General features: G+C 46.0%; 1 protein-coding gene across 1 annotated transcript in view; it reads left to right on the top strand.

Moving 5' to 3' along the window:
• Positions 1–22141, top strand: part of LOC137522957 (myelin-associated glycoprotein-like) — a 67614-nt gene that overhangs the window by 23293 nt on the left and 22180 nt on the right. Inside the window, exons 5-7 of the mRNA XM_068243120.1 lie at positions 266–353; positions 3727–3774; positions 13195–13228. Of these exons, the coding sequence (XP_068099221.1) occupies positions 266–353; positions 3727–3774; positions 13195–13228 (170 nt within the window). The remainder of the gene's footprint in view (positions 1–265; positions 354–3726; positions 3775–13194; positions 13229–22141) is intronic.

The raw sequence follows: 22141 nt of genomic DNA, 5'->3' as shown, positions 1-22141 counted from the left end.
TGAGTTAAGAGCAATCACTATGTTTAAAAAAACACAATGAAATGTACAATAAAAAAATTAGTGCAAATCTCAAAAAAATTACTGATGTAAAATGCTAGCGATTTTTGCTAGCGTTTTGCAATCCCTAGTGTGAATATGCCCTTAGGGCCCTGAATTTGCGTGTTAGTCAGAAATATTATCTTTTTGACCATTACTGGTAATTACTGTAATGATGATTAGTGTTCAAGGTGATTAATAAACAATGTCAACTGTTTATATTTTACAGTGAGAGAAAATGGCAGCAGTACCACAATCATTGTTGTTGTCTGTTGTTTAATTGTGATATTTTTGATCGTCTTCTTCGTCACTTGGAGGTACGATATATTAAAGTTATATTTTCTCTTATAATTTATGAAAATCTGATATTCAAATATTGGCATGAGAGCTATGTAAAATAAGCTAGATGTTAGTGGACTTTTTGTTTTTATTTTGTCAATGTTTCATCGAAGGTCCACGTTTGCAGTGGTGCGTTGCGGTGTGGGGTAATGGCAGCATAGCAACACAGCTTAATGCACTGCAGTACACCACCTATGCAAAGTGCACAGCGTGGTGGGTGCATTGCAGTCAAAGATATGCAAAAATACTGATATTCTTTTTGCATTTATTTTTGAGAACAATGTAAAATTTGAGTGAAAAGGCCATCAAAAATAATATTGTAAAAAGTTTAAGATTTTTGCATCGATCGCAAATTTTTTAACTAAATATGTGATTTTTACTAATTTTTACAGTAAAAATACAGTTTTTTTCGCTAAATTTGTTATTTTCTCTGACCATATTGCAAAAATACAATTAATTTCTTAAGATCTAAAACAGCATTTTTGAGGTGAAAATGACTTTGCAGTGACTCATACTTTTCATTATCTGTATGTAATGCAACACGCAGGTAACGTGTGACACCGCTTTCCCGATCTGTTGCGTTCCTGCTGTAACAAGGCACCACACGTTATGCTCGTGATGAGTTGGGTACACTAAAACATTCAGCTTTACATGAAAAGCATGCTTCACTCTTACTGTTAACGTACACGATGCCACAACTTGTTATACTGAAATACTCCCGTCACATCGCATAGGTGGCACATTGCAGCGGGGTAAACCATGTTACAAAGCGGCTGTTGCACCACACAGCAACACAACATTGTGAACGTGGCTTTAGGCCCTGTTCACATTACAAACGCGGATGGCCGTGCATTCGGAGCGCAACGCATACAAACGCGCCATCTGCGTTTGTATGCGTTGTGTGTCTGATCCCATGGGTCAGCCATGCATTTCTGGAAAAAATGCATGCAGCATGCGTTCCCGGACTGCACTGGTACGTAACGCATGCAGTGTGAACATCAGACAGTGCACTCTATGCACTGTCTAATGTCGTGCATGTCGACCTCCTGCGCGCATTCCCGCAGCTGGAAACGCGCGCAGCGTGAACGGGTCCTTATTGTGAAGGTGTTGGTTTTTTTTTAAATTCATTATGTATAGAGCTTTATCCCACTTTAAAGGTACCAAAGCCAGATTTTTAAGGAAGTTTGCATTTCCACAAAAATGTGTACACATTTTACACATGGTAGTTTCTTGTTTGAGTTCCTCTGTAGAGCATGAATCTGGGTGCCCTGGTGGAGGTTACATGCAAGGTAGCAAGTAGACAAACAGTGAGCAGGGGGACTATGGGGGGTACCTGACCCCACAGGTGGTGGATCCCCCATCTTTAACATCTCACTTTTGGCTGCTATTTTGAATAGAGGTTCATAAAGACAATGGGAGGTGCCTATTTCCAGTTTCACGTAAATTTTGATTTCCAGCAATGCCCGTATTTCCGCTTTCCGCTTTTCAGTTTTTCAGATTTCCGATTTTCCGATTTTTCATTTTTGTGTTTTACTGATCTCCATTATTTGGATTTCCCAAGTTCCATTTTTTTCCAGTTTTCCAGTTGCTGAGGAGTATTTTATTTGTCGGAAAAACAGAATCTTGTGATTGGTCTAAAGTTACCTCGGTATTCCAATTTTTGCACAAAAATTCTGCACTCTCTGATTGGTCCAATGCTTCTGAGTTCTGTTATTGGGCTAAGATTAATTGTTATAAATCAGATTTCTGCAGAATTCCAATTTTGTGGTTTCGGAATTCTGATCGGAAATTTAAATTCTGCAGAATCTGAATGAGCATCCCTGGAACTTCACATAGGGTGAATAGACAGTTGTATACCGTCTGCACTGTGGTGTGCATCTGTTTCTTTTAAAGAGGAGCTTTCAGCAGTGCTACCTCAAAAAACAAACAAACAGATATATAAGTGGATAACTACTTGCTCTACGTTCGTAACATACAGTATGTATTGCACTGTCCAAGTTTTGATTTTACTGATTTTTCCATAGTAAAAAAAGAGAAAAATCCTTCTTAGGATTCTCAGTCTTAACTGTGTCTATTTTGAAGCCAATCTTGATGTCATTTCCTCCCTTACTCTCCTCTGCCTGATTGTGTATGCATTGCCCGCCCTCCTCCCAGTCTTCAGGCACTCCCACCCAGCTCTGCAATAGAAAGTGCATTGTCTCAGCATGAGAAATATTGGCCAATCAGAGAGGAACAGAGGTGTGGGAGGGGAAAACAGGAGGGAAAGAGGCTTCAGCCAATCAGGCTGCATTAGTTAAGTCTGAGGGGAAAGTAGAGAAGTCAAAAAGGAGAAACCAGCATGGCCTGTAACTTCCTTTGTGTGGCAGATGTACCAAATAAGAGCCACAGAAACTGGGTAATGTTGTTTTGTGGATAAGAAAACTAAGAGTAATTTTTAACTTTTGGATTGCCTGGTTAGCATCCTTATTACTTATTTACCTGATAAAAATAACGAATTGAATTGATTTTATGCCCTGACAGTTACACTTTAAAGATGTGATTCATCCTACAGAAGATCATATGATACAGAAGACTTTAGGAGTGCATAAACATTGAGCACTTGCTGTAATAAGTAAAATAAAGTTTGCACTGGATTAAGGTGATCTAAGGCAGCGCACTCCACTGGGAATTGGACTCAGTGGACCAATTTGGTTGTTGGTGGTTATATTTACAGGCTTTTGTGGTTTTAGTTCTTTTTGTGCACCCACTGCACTTCTCTCACTTCCTGTCAATGTAACCACTATTGTCAGCCCCAGATTTGCATCACAGGAGCCTATAGGCACAGATGTCCTGGCACCGTAGACTTTGCCCTTCATGTACATACAAACCCCCTCCAAACCGCACCGCAAGTATGTTGGCTGTCACAGTTGTCTCTTCTCCCTTACTTCCCTTGCCCGTCACAGGTAGCTACAGGTGCCCCTTAGCATTAGGTAGCCAGAGGTAACCTCTGTGGTAAGTAGCTAAAGGTGCCCTTAACTGAAGGGAGATCTCGTCAGTGGAATGCAGAGAGCTGGGTGAGTAATCTCTCATTTACTCTCTGCTCAGGACTCTGCGTAAGAAAGGAGAGAGAGAGAGGTACTCAAGTTGCAGAGTGAGCCGCCGTATGGTGCCTTATGGCAAATCTGGCCCTGGCTATAGTTCTGATATGTGTAGACCTGAGGACAGGAAACGAAACATGCCCACATGCACAATAAAATATCCTTTATTATTAAAAAGTAATAATAGAAGTATACACAGGTAATTATCATTATTAGCTGTTTTTGTTGTCTGTTATGACCTTATTACCATCAATTTTGTTTTTTTTATTTTTAGATTTGTCCGTAAAGGATGTGAAAATAAACAGATTTCAAAGATTGAAAGGTATCAGTGTACACTATACACTATTTCTGTGTATATTATGCCATGCCTGATGAAGATATATGAGCTCCCTCAAAAGCTTTCTACTGTAACCTGCTCAGATGGCCAAGAAAAGGTTCAAATAAAACATTTGTTAAAACACACTAGTTCTTTTTGTCAGCATCAGTCATGCGTGATCATATATTTATTTATTAAATCATGAGTATAGGTGCCTCCCAATATTGGCAGCCTCCCCTTGAGGGATTTGTTCTTAGATACTACTCGGCTTACAATTACTGTAAATCCTGCTGCAAGCTGCAGCAGGACATATCGTGCATTTGTTTCCCTCATTTCACCTCTTCCTAGGCTTTAAAATAGGGAGAGAAAGCCACATTTTGTGTTATTGTGTGGTTGTAAAGTTAGAGGAGGGGTGATACTCACAAACGCGGGTTACCTCAAAGCATACCACTGTGTGGTCAGGTGGGGAGAATAAACTTAAAGGACACCAGAGGCGAAAACAAACTCATGAAATAAACAATTGGATCTATCTTCCTTCTCTTAAGAATGACTTTTTCAGATATCCCACAGTTTTATTTTAGGCTTAAATCTACTTTTTAAGTTTTAATTGTTTTATTGTTTTTGCTCAATGACACATTCATTGGAGTATGCCAGAGCTAAAATCTATGAACTATTCAGCCCTTTTTTTTATCTTTTTCCTGCTCTCAGAAGCCATTTTCTGCTTGGAAAGTGTTTTATACTTGGAATTTCTTCTCAGTGAGGGTCACACTGTAGTCACTTACATACTTGACATTTAACTCTTTTAAGCAGAGAAATAAATAAAAAGGAACACCGTATAGTTATTTGTGTGCTTGGCACTGTACATACACATGTCTATCTCATCATGTCATATGTCACCTCGGGTATCCTTTAACTCCACTTGGGTTAAAATTGCGATCAAACAGGAAAAAGAAAGCCCATATGGGTCCACATATATCAGTAAAAGCTAGTCACATACCATTAATTAGTGAACAAAAATGTCAGTAATTTTATTTTGGACCTATCCAGTGTCATAAAACTAATAAAAACATCTAAAATCTCCCCCAAAAAACTTGTCATCGGAACTCTCACATAGTGTTGGGCGAACAGTGTTCGCCACTGTTCGGGTTCTGCAGAACATCACCCTGTTCGGGTGATGTTCGAGTTCGGCCGAACACCTGACGGTGCTCGGCCAAACCGTTCGGCCATATGGCCGAACTAAGAGCGCATGGCCGAACGTTCCCCGAACGTTCGGCTAGCGCTGTGATTGGCCGAACGGGTCACGTGGTTCGGACCCGAACGCGCTCTGATTGGCCGAACGGTCACGTGGTTCGGGTAAATAAATACCCGAACCACGTCATATCTCCGCCATTTGTCTGTGGGTTTAGCTTTGGGTAGGCAGGCAGGGTAGTTCGCGCTCCAGCCACGCTAGCCAGGGTCCCCCCTGTCATTGTGTCACTGCTGGGAACAGTAGTACACCGCTTGCTCAGCCACACTATATAGCATTCTGTTTACTGCCACTCTGTGTACCTCGCTCAGCCACACTATATAGCATTCTGTTTACTGCCACTCTGTGTCTGCTGGGAATAGTAGTACACCGCTTGCTCAGCCACACTATATAGCATTCTGTTTACTGCCACTCTGTGTACCTCGCTCAGCCACACTATATAGCATTCTGTTTACTGCCACTCTGTGTCTGCTGGGAATAGTGGTACACCGCTCGCTCAGCCACACTATATAGCATTCTGTTCACTGTTCTGTGTCTGCTTGGAATAGTGGTACACCGCTCGCTCAGCCACACTATATAGCATTCTGTTTACTGTTCTGTGTCTGCTGGGAATAGTGGTACACCGCTCGCTCAGCCACACTATATAGCATTCTGTTTACTGTTCTGTGTCTGCTGGGAATAGTGGTACACCGCTCGCTCAGCCACACTATATAGCATTCTGTGCACTGTTCTGTGTCTGCTGGGAATAGTGGTACACCGCTCGCTCAGCCACACTATATAGCATTCTGTTCACTGTTCTGTGTCTGCTGGGAATAGTGGTACACCGCTCGCTCAGCCACACTATATAGCATTCTGTTTACTGTTCTGTGTCTGCTGGGAATAGTGGTACACCGCTCGCTCATCCACACTATATAGCATTCTGTTCACTGTTCTGTGTCTGCTGGGAATAGTGGTACACCGCCCGCTCAGCCACACTATATAGCATTCTGTTCACTGTTCTGTGTCTGCTGGGAATAGTGGTACACCGCTCGCTCAGCCACACTATATAGCATTCTGTTCACTGTTCTGTGTCTGCTGGGAACAGTAGTACACCGCTCGCTCAGCCAGAGTATATAGCATTGTGTTTACTGCCACTCTGTGTACACCGCTCAGCCAGACTATATACCATTGTTTACTGACACTCTGTGTACACCGCTCAGCCAGACTATATACCATTGTTTACTGACACTCTGTGTACACCGCTCAGCCAGACTATATACCATTGTTTACTGCCACTCTGATTCTGCTGGGAACAGTAGTACACCGCTCGCTCAGCCAGACTATATAGCATTGTGTTTACTGCCACTCTGTGTACACCGCTCAGCCAGACTATATACCATTGTTTACTGACACTCTGTGTACACCGCTCAGCCAGACTATATACCATTGTTTACTGAAACTCTGTGTACACCGCTCAGCCAGACTATATACCATTGTTTACTGCCACTCTGATTCTGCTGGGAACAGTAGTACACCGCTCGCTCAGCCAGACTATATACCATTGTTTACTGACACTATATAGCAGACTATATAGCATTGTGTGTACACCGCTCAGCCAGACTATATACCATTGTTTACTGACACTCTGTGTACACCGCTCAGCCAGACTATATACCATTGTTTACTGCCACTCTGATTCTGCTGGGAACAGTAGTACACCGCTCGCTCAGCCAGACTATATACCATTGTTTACTGACACTCTGTGTACACCGCTCAGCCAGACTATATACCATTGTTTACTGCCACTCTGATTCTGCTGGGAACAGTAGTACACCGCTCGCTCAGCCAGACTATATACCATTGTTTACTGACACTATATAGCAGACTATATAGCATTGTGTGTACACCGCTCAGCCAGACTATATACCATTGTTTACTGACACTCTGTGTACACCGCTCAGCCAGACTATATACCATTGTTTACTGCCACTCTGATTCTGCTGGGAACAGTAGTACACCGCTCGCTCAGCCAGACTATATACCATTGTTTACTGACACTATATAGCAGACTATATAGCATTGTGTGTACACCGCTCAGCCAGACTATATACCATTGTTTACTGACACTCTGTGTACACCGCTCAGCCAGACTATATACCATTGTTTACTGCCACTCTGATTCTGCTGGGAACAGTAGTACACCGCTCGCTCAGCCAGACTATATACCATTGTTTACTGACACTCTGTGTACACCGCTCAGCCAGACTATATACCATTGTTTACTGCCACTCTGATTCTGCTGGGAACAGTAGTACACCGCTCGCTCAGCCAGACTATATAGCATTGTGTTTACTGCCACTCTGTGTACACCGCTCAGCCACACTATATAGCATTGCGTACTCTGCCAGTCAGTGTGTATATTGCTGGGATCAGTAATACTCCACTCACCGTCAACCACTATATGAGCTCAACATGAGTTCCCCAGAGACCTCCGCTGTGAGCAGCACTCCCAACAACAGCAACAGCCAACGCCCCACGCAAGCTATAACATCCACCCCAGCAGCCAGTGGTCAGCAGCAGCCCTCCCCAGAGGAGAACGTTGTGTCCATCAGTCCGTCGCCAGAGCGATTAATGAGGGCTGCCATTGAGGAGATGATGGGGCCTGATGTGGAGGAGGAGGTCTGGCTCAGGCCAGCATCCCAAGTTAATGTTGAGGACGATGAGGGGTCTGTGTCTGGGGATGTTGGGGTGGCAGAGGTGGTGGGTGGGTCAGACTCAGGAGAAGAGTTGTATGATGAGGATGATGATCGGGACCATCTGTATGTGCCTCAGAGTCCGACCCCGGAAAACATGTTGTATCGTGTGTTTAGGTACTAAAATCTGCGTTCCCTCCCAGTAGTGTTGGGCGAACAGTGTTTGCCACTGTTCGGGTTCTGCAGAACATCACCCTGTTCGGGGTGACTATATAGCAGACTATATAGCATTGTGTTTAATGCCACTCTGTGTACACGGCTCAGCCACACTATATAGCATTGTGTTTACTTCCACTCTGTGTCTGCTGGGAACAGTAGTACACCGCTCACCCGCCACTGTATAGCATTGTGCTCTGTGTCACTGCTGACAATAGTGGTACACCGCTCACCCACCACTGTATAGCATTTCTGTACTGCCACTGTACTGCTGCCAGTCAGCGTGTACTTTAAGGATAAGTGAAATGAGGAAGAAATCCGGTGAAAGAGGGAGGGGCAAGGGAAGAGGTGTTTCCCCTGACGGTTCACGTACAGGCCACAGGGGAGCACCCAAGAAAACCCACTCAATACTGCCCATGTTGTCCAGGACAACAACCCTCACAGATCCAAAAGAACAGGACCAGATAATTACTTGGATGACCTCTCAAGCGTCCAGCAGTGGGTTAAGCAGCACCAGCACATCACGCACGAGGTCCGAGTCCTCAGCCAGTTAAAGTCTGGGCTTTCTTTGAAGACTGCACTGAGGATGTTACCATGGCGATTTGCAAGGTGTGCAAGACCCGCCTGAGCAGGGGGAAAAGTATTAACAACCTCTCCACCACCAGCATGAGCCGCCACATTCTATCCAAACATCCCACTCTGTGGGCAAACGCGGCAGGACAGGGTACCACCAGCAACACTGCCTCCCTTGGGTTCACCAGACTCACCACCAGACCCGCCTCAGCAGCAGCAGTAGCCCAGCCATTGCGTGGTTCACAACATTCACAAACATCAGACGATGCTGACACTGTCACTTTCCGGACTAGTGCTCTTGAGGTCTCCCAGTGTTCATCAAACACAACAACCAACAGCCCTTCGGTGTGCAGCGCTACGGTTGAGTTGTCTGTCTCTGAGATGTTTGAGCACAAGAGGAAATTGCCAGCAAATGACCCCCGGGCCGTGGCAGTAACAGCCAGCCAGCATAGCCAAGCTTCTGGCCTGCGAAATGCTGCCATATCGAGTGGTGGAGACAAACAGCTTCAAGGGCATGATGTCAGTGGCCATCCCACGTTACGTTGTTCCCAGCCGCTACCACTTTGCGCGCTCTGCAGTGCCTGAGTTGCATGAGCACGTGGTCAGCTAAATAACCCGAAGCTTGAAGAATGCCGTTGCCTGCAAGGTTCACCTCACCACTGACACCTGGACGAGTGCGTTCGGCCAGGGTCGATACATCTCCCTTACCGCGCACTGGGTGAACCTTGTGGAGCCTGGCAGCGATTCCTCACCTGCTACGGCGCGGGTGTTGCCCACGCCGCAAACAGCTGGATAACAACAGCAGCACCTACCTCTCTGACTCCTTCTCCTCCAACGCATCTCAAAGCTGTACCTCATCCGGAAATGCTAACCCAGCACCAGCAGCAGTAGGATCGTGGAAGCAGTGCAGCACAGCTGTTGGCATGCGTCAGCAAGCGTTGCTGAAGCTGATCTGCCTTGGGGATAAGCAGCACACAGGGGAGGAAATTTGGAGGGGAATAAAGGAACAGACGGATTTGTGGCTGGCACCGCTGGACCTGAAACCGGGCATGAAGCTAGACACCTGGCACGAACTGGCAATGTACGCAATAGAGGTGCTGGCTTGCCCGGCAGCCAGCGTTATGTCGGAACGCTGTTTCAGTGCTGCCGGAGGCATCATCACAGATCGGCGTATCCGCCTCTCCACAGAAAATGCAGACCGTCTGACTCAAATTAAAATGAATCAATCCTGGATTGGAAACGACTACGCAACACTCCTGGACCCCAACCAAGTAACATGACCGATGAACATCTGGGATGGTTTAGCGTTTCCGGTCCCTGTTTATTGAACCTCTCATCTGTATTACATTTATGACTGCATGGCGGCAAAAAGCATTGCTGCTATATCCGCACGCTTTTTGTCCTCATGCAAGGCCTGGGTTGTTGTGTCTCACAAAGCGTGGCCTTCTCCTCCTGCGCCTCCTCCTGTTCCATCACGTGTGCTGCTGCTGCTGCTGCTGCTGCTGCTGCTGGGTTACCGTTGCCGGTCCCTGTTTATGGAACCTCTTATCTTTATTACATTTATGACTACATGGCGGTACAAAGCATGCTATCCGCACGCTTTTTGTCCTCATGCAAGGCCTGGGTTGTTGTGTCTCACAAAGCGTGGCCTTCTCCTCCTGCGCCTCCTCCTGTTCCATCACGTGTGCTGCTGCTGCTGCTGCTGCTGCTGGGTTACCGTTGCCGGTCCCTGTTTATGGAACCTCTTATCTTTATTACATTTATGACTACATGGCGGTACAAAGCATGCTATCCGCACGCTTTTTGTCCTCATGCAAGGCCTGGGTTGTTGTGTCTCACAAAGCGTGGCCTTCTCCTCCTGCGCCTCCTCCTGTTCCATCACGTGTGCTGCTGCTGCTGCTGCTGCTGCTGGGTTACCGTTGCCGGTCCCTGTTTATGGAACCTCTTATCTTTATTACATTTATGACTACATGGCGGTACAAAGCATGCTATCCGCACGCTTTTTGTCCTCATGCAAGGCCTGGGTTGTTGTGTCTCACAAAGCGTGGCCTTCTCCTCCTGCGCCTCCTCCTGTTCCATCACGTGTGCTGCTGCTGCTGCTGCTGCTGGGTTAGCGTTGCCGCGTGGTCCCTGTTTATTGAACCTCTTATCTTTATTACATTTATGACTACATGGCGGTACAAAGCATGCTATCCGCACGCTTTTTGTCCTCATGCAAGGCCTGGGTTGTTGTGTCTCACAAAGCGTGGCCTTCTCCTCCTGCGCCTCCTCCTGTTCCATCACGTGTGCTGCTGCTGGGTTAGCGTTGCCGCGTGGTCCCTGTTTATTGAACCACTTATCTTTATTACATTTATGACTGCATGGTGGTACAAAGCATGCTATCCGCACGCTTCTTGTCCTCATGCAAGGCCTGGGTTGTTGTGTCTCAAAGCGTGGCCTTCTCCTCCTGCGCCACCCTCCTCCTGTTCCATCACGTGTGCTGCTGCTGGGTTAGCATTACCGGTCCCTTTTCCTGGAACCTCTTATATGTATTACATTTATGACTGCATGCCGACAAAAAGCATGTTACCTGTGCAAAGAAAACAGACATTTCCCGCATTTAAAAGACAGTTTTCCCTTTGAAACTTTAAAATCGATTTTCTCAAAAACTATAAGCTCTTTTTGCTAAATTTTTTTTCCTCTTGTACCCACTCCCAAGGTGCACATACCCTGTAAATTTGGGGTATGTAGCATGTAAGGAGGCTTTACAAACCACAAAAGTTCGGGTCCCCATTGACTTCCATTATGTTCGGAGTTCGGGTCGAACACCCGAACATCGCGGCCATGTTCGGCCTGTTCGGCCCGAACCCGAACATCTAGATGTTCGCCCAACACTACTCTCACAGTGTCCAAATATATTGAAAATCTATAATACAGGTTGCAGGTATAATCAAACATGAGGACCAGCAACAGTGGCCATTAGCATAATGCTCTAAAAAAGTGATAAACAGTGAATAGGAGGAAACAGAAATATTTTTCATGTGAAAATGAAGGTAATTTAATGATGTAAACACATATATACACCAGTATGTATATACAGTATTATTAGGGTGTTAATCTTAGTGATCAGCATGAATTTTGCATAGACATAATGTTGCGTATACCACAATTACGATGTGAAATTGTAATGCAAAATCATAATTAATTTTGCTTGTAATCATAACTAGGAACTGTTATTTTGCATTTAGTCATAATTTTGCATCATTTTGTGCTAACTTCAGCGGTTATCAGCAAAGCTCCCATACATGCTAACATCACCAAAATGTCTTGTAGTTTTTGAGAAAATTGAATTTAAAAGTTCAAAGGAAGTATGGTTTTTAAACTCAGTAATTTTTGAGAAAATTGAATTTAAAAGTTCAAAGGAAGTATGTTTTTTAAACTCAGTAATTTTTGAGAAAATTGAATTTAAAAGTTCAAAGGAAGTATGTTTTTTAAACTCAGTAATATTACATTTTGTGGAGGTTAGAATCCATGTTTCCCTTTTTTTTTTTTCCACAAACTACAAAGGTCTTAAAAAAAAAATAAAGTTGACTTGATCCCACTATTCCCCTCAACATACGTAGCAATTTTGGTGACAATAGCATGTATGTGGGTTTTGCTACTAACCACTTAATTCAAGACTGAAATTCTGCACTTGCAAAATTTTATGCTAAGATTCACGTAATCATAAATAACGTACTACAATCATCATGATTTCAAAAGACCATATAATCAATTCATAGGGCTAAAAATGCACGGTGCCTCCTTTGTACCCCCTGTGCCTCCGTCATTTTTATTTGTGCCATCTCTGTTTCCGTGTGTGTCCACTGTCTCCCCCGTGCCTCCACTGTGTCCTCTGTGCCAACTCTGCCCCCACGCCATCATTTTGTCCCCCTGTGCTTCCTTCCTTTCCTCTTTTGCCTCCTCTTGTCTCCCCATGCCTACTTTTATATCGCCAATGCCTGCTTTTGTTTCCCTGTGCATTCTCTTGTCTCCCCACACCTCCTCTCGTCTCCCAGAGTCTCCTGTTGTCTCCCCCACACCTCGTCTTGTCTCCCCATGCCTCCTCTTGTCTCCCCCACAATTCATCTTTTCTCTCCCATGCCTCCTCGTGTCTCCCTGTTCCTCCTCTTCTCTCCTCGTGCCTCCTCTTGTCTACCCCATGCCTCTTCCTCTCTCCCTGTCTCCTCTTTTCTTCCAATACCTCCTCTTGTCTTCCACTACCTCTTCTTGTCTCCCCTGTGCTTCTTTCCATCCCCTGAGCCTATTTCTTATCACACCAATGAGTCCCATGCCACTCCCCGAGGCAGCTCTTCTTGGTCTCCTTCCCCGTCACAGAAGTAACTTCATCAAGTCCAGCATGACATTTGTGATGGCGGGATTACCAGTTAAGGCATACTATTTGTATAAATTATGTACAGAGAAAAGCGAAAAGTTTTGTTCCCTGCAATCTTTATAAAGTTGTTACTCAACACCACCTTTCTCTGAAATAAAACCACAATCATTTGGTAATTTCCTACCAAACAATGGCACTTCTGCTTTCCCCCATACACAGACACATTGCTTCATGTCATTGTAGGCTTCAGAATACACTAACCTCAAGTTGTGACTTTAGTTAAAAATTTATGTTATACTGTAATAAATAGTATCTTCATACAGTATATAGGAATTTACTTTTCTTTTTTTTTTTTTTTTTTACAGAAATTTATCTTCTGCTAAGATAAAAGAGGGAAAGGTAAGCATTTCAAAGGAATAGTCTCACCTATAGAAAATACCTAACATCAGACACATGTTCAAAAATGTCATAACTTCAATATGCAACTGGATTTAATAGAGTGGCTACAGATTTGTAGTGCAGTACATCTTAAAACTCACCCCCCCCCCCCCCCAAAAAAAAAGTGTAACCTAGTTAAAACAAAAATTGATTTTTATTATAAAGGAGGAGGTGGGAGCTGCCGACATCCTGGGGGCGTTCATGGTGCCGTCTGCTAGTCCCCTTTAAGATGGTGACCCCCAGATGCCTGCCCCTTCCCCAGGAGAAATTAGTATAAGGGTACATAGTACCCCTTACCCATTTTCAAATAAAGTTAAATGAAATAAAAACACAACCGTGAACAAAGTCCTTTAATCATCTTAATTAACCATAAATACTCACCTGTACCTTTAAAAAAAGTTCCCAGGCAAATATGCTCGGAAATGATCCCATGCCAATATCCTCTATCTTGCGACCTTGTTTGAAGATCTCCGCCGGCCGCTGCCACACACCGCCACAGGCGATGCCTCGTCGCAGCTCTCAGCTATAATAAGTATAGCTGAGAGGGCTGTCATCAGATGCTCCACCGCTGGCTCCCGCTGTCCTCCCCGCCTCCCACACCTGTCACCCCCACCCATGCTGGCACCTAATGCACCCATGGGAGCACTAGGTGCCAGCATGGGTGTGGGTGATAGGTGTGGGCAGTTGGGGAGGACAAGGTGATGTTGTATATGGGTCTGACCGAGGTAATATGGTTAATGATAAAACTTTTCACAATAGAAATTTTAACTGACCCGGGAAAGAAACCAAGTGAGCCTACAAAAAAACTGACCAAATAGCTGGCAGATGATTAAAGTGTACCCAGGAGAACCTTAGGTACAAAAAGGCATACTTACCTAAGAAAAGGGAAGCCTCAGGATCCTACAGAGGCTTCCCATGCCAGCCTCTGGTCCCTCGCTGTCTTCAGACGCGAGTATGACTGTACTGCTCCTGCACAAGCACTGCATAATTGTGCAGTGAGCTGTTTCTGCTACTGTGCAGGCATGGTCAGAAGAAGAGTGCAGCCCCGATGTGCAGGAGGCTCCCTGGCAGTGTGGGAAGTCTGTAGGGCAGTGTGGGAAACCTCTGGAGGATCCAGAGACTTCCCTCTTCTTAGGTATTTGTTTTGTTACTCAAGGATAGCCTCGGGTTTGCTCTAAGTAACCGTGATCTCAAGGCTTTGATTGGTTCCTCACCAGGGTCAATAGAGAAAAATATGGGGAGGCTCTGGAGGATCCAGAGTAGGGATGCTCATTCAGATTCAGAGGAATTGAAATGTCTGCATTTCCAATTGGATATGGGCTTACCGCAGCTGTAATTGGAAATCGGATTTCCATGGAAATACCACATTACCGCAGTTCGATCATTTTGGCCAAATCACAGAACTCGGAAGCATTGGACCAATCAGAGAATTTAGAATTTTTCAATGAAAAACGTAATATTGTGTTAATTTTAGAGCGACGATTCCCATCAAACATAGGAGTAAAGTTTACAAATGCGTTGAGCAGGTGGAAACCTCTATCGCCTATGTCCCACGGGCTGCTTTTGGCATCTGAGAGCCTCCTTTACTAAGGAAACCCCAGATGCCCAGGATTTATAGCATAAAAAAGAAATTTAAAAAATTACTATCTTCGGTCTCGCCGATCTCTTGGCATTCATCGCTGCTAATTGGTCCACCTAGTGAGCCCCAGTGAGACAGTCAAAGATGCTTCTGATGGGGCTTCCAGTAAGAAGAGGATGTTGGCGGCAGTGGTGGAGATCAGGGCAGAGCCTGCGGGTAGCAAGGAATGGCGGATAAGAGCTAAGAGTATCCCTCTCTCACAATGGTTGCACGGGGGAGCAAGGCAGCACTGCTGTGGTGCTGAAGGAAAGCTCCATGGCACAAATGGCTTGCTCGGAACTCAAGAGCATCGCTCAGACAAAATACCTGGTACCTGAGTCATGCTCTTAACGCTCTAACATTGCTTAGGTGAAACTGGCAGTTGACTTTGCCGGTAACCCCCTAGCAGTATGAGGTGATAAGAAGCTCATACATATTGAGCTTCTTTATCAGGTCCATATTTCATGCAAGGCACATGTAGGCATGTACTATAGGCGGACATTTCCCCCCACTCCCCAAAGCCACTTCCACCACTACACAGGCTGCTTATCACTTCCAGCTGCTCAGCCTCCAAGCAGAGCAGAGCTACAAGAAAATGGCATCCAGACCCCAGCACTGGAGTTTATTTGTGTCCATTTTCCTGTAGCCATGTTCTGCTCTGCACAGGGCGGTAAATTTGCGGCAATGAAGATCGATCGACACTGCAGCTAAAAAGAGGAATCTTCTGCAAGGTGAGTTCATTCTTTTTAATTTCAGGTGCCACCAGCCGCCCCCCCCTCCCCCTAGGGATATTAGGGGGATTAACAGGGAAGGTGTGTGGGGGGGGGGGAACAAGGGGGAAGCACTGCCTAGTGTATTTTATAGGGGGCACTGCCTAAAGTATTTTATGGGGAACACTGCCTAATTTATTTTATGGGGGAACACTGCCTTATACTTTTTATGGGAAACACTGCCTTATGTATTTTATAGGGGAGCACTTTCTTATGTATTTTATCATGGAACACTGCCTTAAAGATAAACTCCAACCTAGAATTGAACTTTATCCCAATCAGTAGCTGATACCCCCTTTTACATGAAAAATATAATGCTTTTCACAAACAGACCATCAGGGGGCGCTGTATGACTGATTTTGTGCTGAAACCCCTCCCACAAGAAGCTCTGAGTGCCGCGGTACTCTGGGCAAACTGCCACAATGTAACAAGGTTCACAGACAGGAATTAGCTGTTTACAGCTGTCTCTAACAGCCAAAACAGCTAGGAGCAGCTACATAACCTGCCCACAGTAAAAATGTCACCATGTAATAAATGTCAGAATGTAAATTAGGGAGAGGAAAGATTTTACAATGAGCAAACACTGACTATGATGGAACACTGCCTTAAGTATATATATAGGGGGACACTGCCTAATATATTTTATGGGGAAACACTACCTTATGTAATTTATGGAGGACCACTTTCTTATGTATTTTAAAGGGGGAAATGCTGCCGTGTTATGTACATTTTGTGGGAATGCTGCCACATTATGTGTATTTTGTGGGAACTCTGCTGCAGTATATGTATTTTGTGAGGAAAAGCGACAATATTATGTGTATTTTGTGTAGAAACGCTGTCTCATTTTTTTGGTGAGAAATCTCTGTCACATTATGTGTATTTTGTGGCAAAACTGCACATATTGGGCTTGATTCACTATGCGCTGTTAACTTACTTAGCACATCTAAAGTCTTTAGGCGCGCTAACCAGGGTGCTAAGTAGGTTAGCACCGGTTTTCTGAATCAGATCGCGCGCTAAGTACTGCGCGCAAAGTCCTATGTGCGCGCTAAGTCCCATAGGCTTTAATGGGCGTTTTGCGCGCGAAAAGCTCGTTTAGACGTGCAAAGGGGGTTTTCACAGGCGTGCTAACAGTTAGCACCGCTTTGTGAGTCGAGCCCATTATGTGTATTTCTAGGAAAATGCTGCCAAATGATGTGCATTTTGGGGAAAATCGCTTAGCGCCAGGAATCTTTTGTTTTTAACTATCGCCCATACTGAGTGCTGGGACTTACTCAGATCTTTTTGGCAGTTCCCATCAAACTGTGCAAATACCAACTGTGCAAATACCAACTGTGCAAATACTGACATCTTCTGCAGCACATTACAGAGTATATAGTCATGACTGTCTTCTGAGGAGCTTACAGTCTTACCCCTACCATCAGGGGCATAGGAGCCGTGATCTCAGCAGTCGCCTGCAGAGGGGCCCACTGATTCCCTCCCCCCCACGATCCACGTGCTGCATATACAAATACTTCTTCTTGTCCTATGTTCCAGCTCACAGTAAGAGCACCACCTAGGAGCCCCTAGGGGGCACTCTAACTGTGAGATGGAACTCAAGAACAGTAAAAAGTTTGTAGATGGGATTGTGGGATCGATGGGATCGTGGGCGAAGTGAGTATCTGATGCCTGCTGGTCCATACTGCTGCATCCCCCCTCCACCTGGCTAGCCTGGCTACCTATACTGAGGTATCTAATTCTGGCTACCTATACTGAGGCATCTAATCCTAGCTACCTATACTGAGGCATCTAATCCTGGCTATCTATACTAAGGTACTTCTTCCTGACTATCTATACTGAGGCATCTATCCCTGTCTATCTATAATGAGGTACCTAATCCTGACTATCTATACTGAGGCATCTAATCCTGGCTATCTATACTGAGGTACCTATTCCTGACTATCTATACTCAAGCATCTATCCCTGTCTATCTATACTGAGGTACCTATTCCTGACTATCTATACTGAGGCATCTAATCCTGGCTATCTATACTGAGGTTCCTATTCCTGACTATTTATCCTGAGGTACCTATTCCTTGCTACCTATAATGGAGGCACCTACTACTGGCTATGTAATGTAGGGTGGGGGGCCCAGGTCCAAATTCCGGATCGGGGCCCTGAGGTTTGTAGCTAGGACATCGCCTACCATAGTCATAGCCTAATGTCCTCCCATATTATTATTATGTATTTATAAAGCGCTGCCATCTTCTGCAGCACTACAGAGTAAAAAGTCATGTCACTGACTGTCCTCAGAGGAGCTTTCTGATACCTACCACTATTTTGTGGGAGAGAATGCTGGCTAATGTGTGTTTATGGTGGGAACACTTCCTAATTACTTGTTTGAAGGTCACTTTACTCATATTTGGAGGGAAAAACACAGGCCCACTGACTTTGGCTTGCACTTTTAATAGCAAATTCTGTCTGTTGCTGCCATGCCCACTGCTTGTTGTGGCCACGCCCATATCCTTTTAGGGTGGTGGATGTTGTGGGTCTGAAGGCAGCATAGACCCTAATTACAGCGCTGCTTCTTATTACCTTGAATTACATATGGCCCAAAGTGTAACTACTCAGGTCCATCCCTGGGCATCCCCTGCAGGGTAAATTCTTACTGGAGATGGCTCGAACCGGCGATTTTAGGTTCAAGTTCAAAGCTATTTCAAGAGGTCTAACACCTGGAGGGGGGGGGGGCATGGCGGAGTGGGATACATGCCAAAAGTCCCGGGGGAAATTACGGATTTGACGCAGAGCAGGGTTTTAAGGGCAGAAATCACATTGCGTTGCTAAATTGGAGGCATAATGTGCTTTAAAACATCTTACGTGTGTATACATCAATCAAGTAGTGTAATTAGTGCACTGCTTCACACTGACAGACGAAACTCACTGTGTAACGCACCGCAAACAGCTGTTTGTGTAGTGCCAGCCATGCTGGACTGGTGCACACCATGGTGAGAGTGCAGGCAATGCCGGTTTTCAAGCCCATATGCTCGTCGGGCTGAGGTAGCTCAATAATAGAATAACAGTGACTGTCCCGCTGATTGAATTTGGTCTGTCCACAATGAAGCAACAACCTTAATATCTTGGGTGTTCCCCCCAACACACTCATATAGCCGGTCATTGCTTCATTGTGATACGCAAGCCCCTTCACCGCGGCATGGTAACGTTTACAAAGGGGAATTGATACATGTACATGCCTTTTGTTTTGTTGTTGCTGCCGCAGTGCGGACAGAAAAATTAGGCAGGCATGTACACGCACCAGAAAAAAATAATATTGTTGTTGTTAGCGGCCACTGCTAGCAGCGGCCTTAAAAATTCAGGAATCCACCTGGAGTCCTTGACCCTGTTGGTGGTGGCAGAGAAGGCAGTCAGAGATGCTGCAGGTAGTGTTGGGCGAACAGTGTTCTCCACTGTTCGGGTTCTGCAGAACATCACCCTGTTCGGGTGATGTTCGAGTTCGGCCGAACACCTGATGGTGTTCGGCCAAACCGTTCGGCCACATGGCCAAACTAAGAGCGCATGGCCGAACGTTCCCCGAACGTTCGGCTAGCGCTGTGATTGGCCGAACAGGTCACGTGGTTCGGACCCGAACGCGCTCTGATTGGCCGAACGGTTCACGTGGTTCGGGCCCGAACGCGCTTTAATTGGCCGAACGGTCACGTGGTTCGGGTAAATAAATACCCGAACCACGTCATATCTCCGCCATTTGTCTGTGGGTTTAGCTTTGGGTAGGCAGGCAGGGTAGTTCTCTCTCCAGCCAGGCTAGCCAGGGTCCCCCCAGTCATTGTGTGTCGCTGCTGGGAACAGTAGTACACCGCTCGCTCAGCCACACTATATAGCATTGTGTTTACTGCCACTCTGTGTACAAGGCCCAGCCACACTATATAGCATTGTGTTTACTGCCACTCTGTGTACACGGCTCAGCCAGACTATATAGCATTGTTTACTGCCACTCTGTGTACACGGCTCAGCCACACTATATAGCATTGTGTTTACTGCCACTCTGTGTACACCGCTCAGCCAGACTATATAGCATTGTGTTTACTGCCACTCTGTGTACACGGCTCAGCCACACTTTATAGCATTGTGTTTACTGCCACTCTGTGTACACGGCTCAGCCAGACTATATAGCATTGTGTTTACTGCCACTCTGTGTGCACGGCTCAACCACACTATATAGCATTGTTTACTGCCACTCTGTGTACACGGCTCAGCCACACTATATAGCATTGTGTTTACTGCCACTCTGTCTACACCGCTCAGCCAGACTATATAGCATTGTGTTTACAGCCACTCTGTGTACACCGCTCAGCCAGACTATATAGCATTGTGTTTACTGCCATTCTGTGTACACGGCTCAGCCACACTATATAGCATTGTGTTTACTGCCACTCTGTGTACACTGCTCAGCCAGACTATATAGCATTGTGTTTACTGCCACTCTGTGTACACCGCTCAGCCAGACTATATAGCATTGTGTTTACTGCCACTCTGTGTACACGGCTCAGCCACACTATATAGCATTGTTTACTGCCACTCTGTGTACACGGCTCAGCCACACTATATAGCATTGTGTTTACTGCCACTCTGTCTACACCGCTCAGCCAGACTATATAGCATTGTGTTTACTGCCACTCTGTGTACCTCGCTCAGCCACGCTATATAGCATTGCGTACTCTGCCAGTCAGTGTGTATATTGCTGGGATCAGTAATACTTCACTCACCGTCAACCACTATATGAGCTCACCATGAGTTCCTCAGAGACCTCCGCTGTGAGCAGCACTCCCAACAACAGCAACAGCCAACGCCCCACGCAAGCTATAACATCCACCCCAGCAGCCAGTGGTCAGCAGCAGCCCTCCCCGGAGGAGAACGTTGTGTCCATCGGTCCGGCACCAGAGCGATTAATGAGGGCTGCCATTGAGGAGATGATGGGGCCTGATGTGGAGGAGGAGGTTGGGCTCAGGCCAGCATCCCAAGTTAATGTTGAGGACGATGAGGGGTCTGTGTCTGGGGATGTTGGGGTGGCAGAGGTGGTGGGTGGGTCAGACTCAGGAGAAGAGTTGTATGATGAGGATGATGATCGGGACCATCTGTATGTGCCTCAGAGTCCGACCCCGGAAAACATGTTGTATCGTGTGTTTAGGTACTAAAATCTGCGTTCCCAGTAGTGTTGGGCGAACAGTGTTCGCCACTGTTCGGGTTCTGCAGAACATCACCCCGTTCGGGGTGACTATATAGCAGACTATATAGCATTGTGTTTACTGCCACTCTGTGTACACGGCTCAGCCACACTATATAGCATTGTGTTTACTGCCACTCTGTGTCTGCTGGGAACAGTAGTACACCGCTCACCCGCCACTGTATAGCATTGTGCTCTGTGTCGCTGCTGGCAATAGTGGTACACCGCTCACCCACCACTGTATAGCATTTCTGTACTGCCACTGTACTGCTGCCAGTCAGCGTGTACTTTAAGGATAAGTGAAATGAGGAAGAAATCCGGTGAAAGAGGGAGGGGCAAGGGAAGAGGTGTTTCCCCTGACGGTTCACGTACAGGCCACAGGGGAGCACCCAAGAAAACCCACTCAATACCGCCCATGTTGTCCAGGACAACAACCCTCACAGATCCACAAGAACAGGACCAGATAATTACTTGGATGACCTCTCAAGCGTCCAGCAGTGGGTTAAGCAGCACCAGCACATCACGCACGAGGTCTGAGTCCTCAGCCAGTTACAAGGAGCCAGTGGGCACAAAGCTGACACAACCGGCAGCGACACCACGCACACAACTGCCAGATAACCAGTCCGATAAATTACCTCAGGACACAATGGGGTATTCGCAGGAGCTATTCCCAGGCCAACAAAGTTCCACCTTTGAAAGGTCAATGGAGGAACAGCCAGAAATGTTGTGCCCAGATTCACAACCATTAACTGTGGGAAATGCACCGGGCACTGAAATACAAGGCGAGTCCGAGGACTTTGAAACCCAAATTCCAGAGCAAGTTGGGCAGGAGGGGTTGCAATTGCAGGAGGTCGGCCGAGAAGCTCTGGAAGACGACGTTGGAGTGAGCTGCGCAGAGGTTGTTCTGGGGAGCTCTACTCCACGGCGACGGCACCCCACAATGACATATGACGAGTTTGAGGAGATGGAAGAGGAGGGTATGGACAATGTGGACATAGACCCAGATTTTGTTTGTGAACGAGAACATCGCCGTCGTAGCAGCAGCACAGATGAGTCTGTTGAAGAACCCACTGCTGCATGAGTTCGCCTTGTGCCACAAGGTAGGCGGCGCGCAATTTCAGGCACCACAAGCGCGGAAGTTCAAGTGAGAGGCAAAAGAGGCGCAAACAGAAATTGCCAGCAAGGCAGGTGCTCCAAAGTCTGGGCTTTCTTTGAAGACTGCACTGAGGATGGTACCATGGCGATTTGCAAGGTGTGCAAGACCCGCCTGAGCA

The sequence above is a fragment of the Hyperolius riggenbachi genome, chromosome 6 (assembly GCF_040937935.1).
Source record: "Hyperolius riggenbachi isolate aHypRig1 chromosome 6, aHypRig1.pri, whole genome shotgun sequence".
NCBI lineage: Eukaryota > Metazoa > Chordata > Amphibia > Anura > Hyperoliidae > Hyperolius > Hyperolius riggenbachi.
This window is presented reverse-complemented; position numbering and strand designations above follow the sequence as displayed.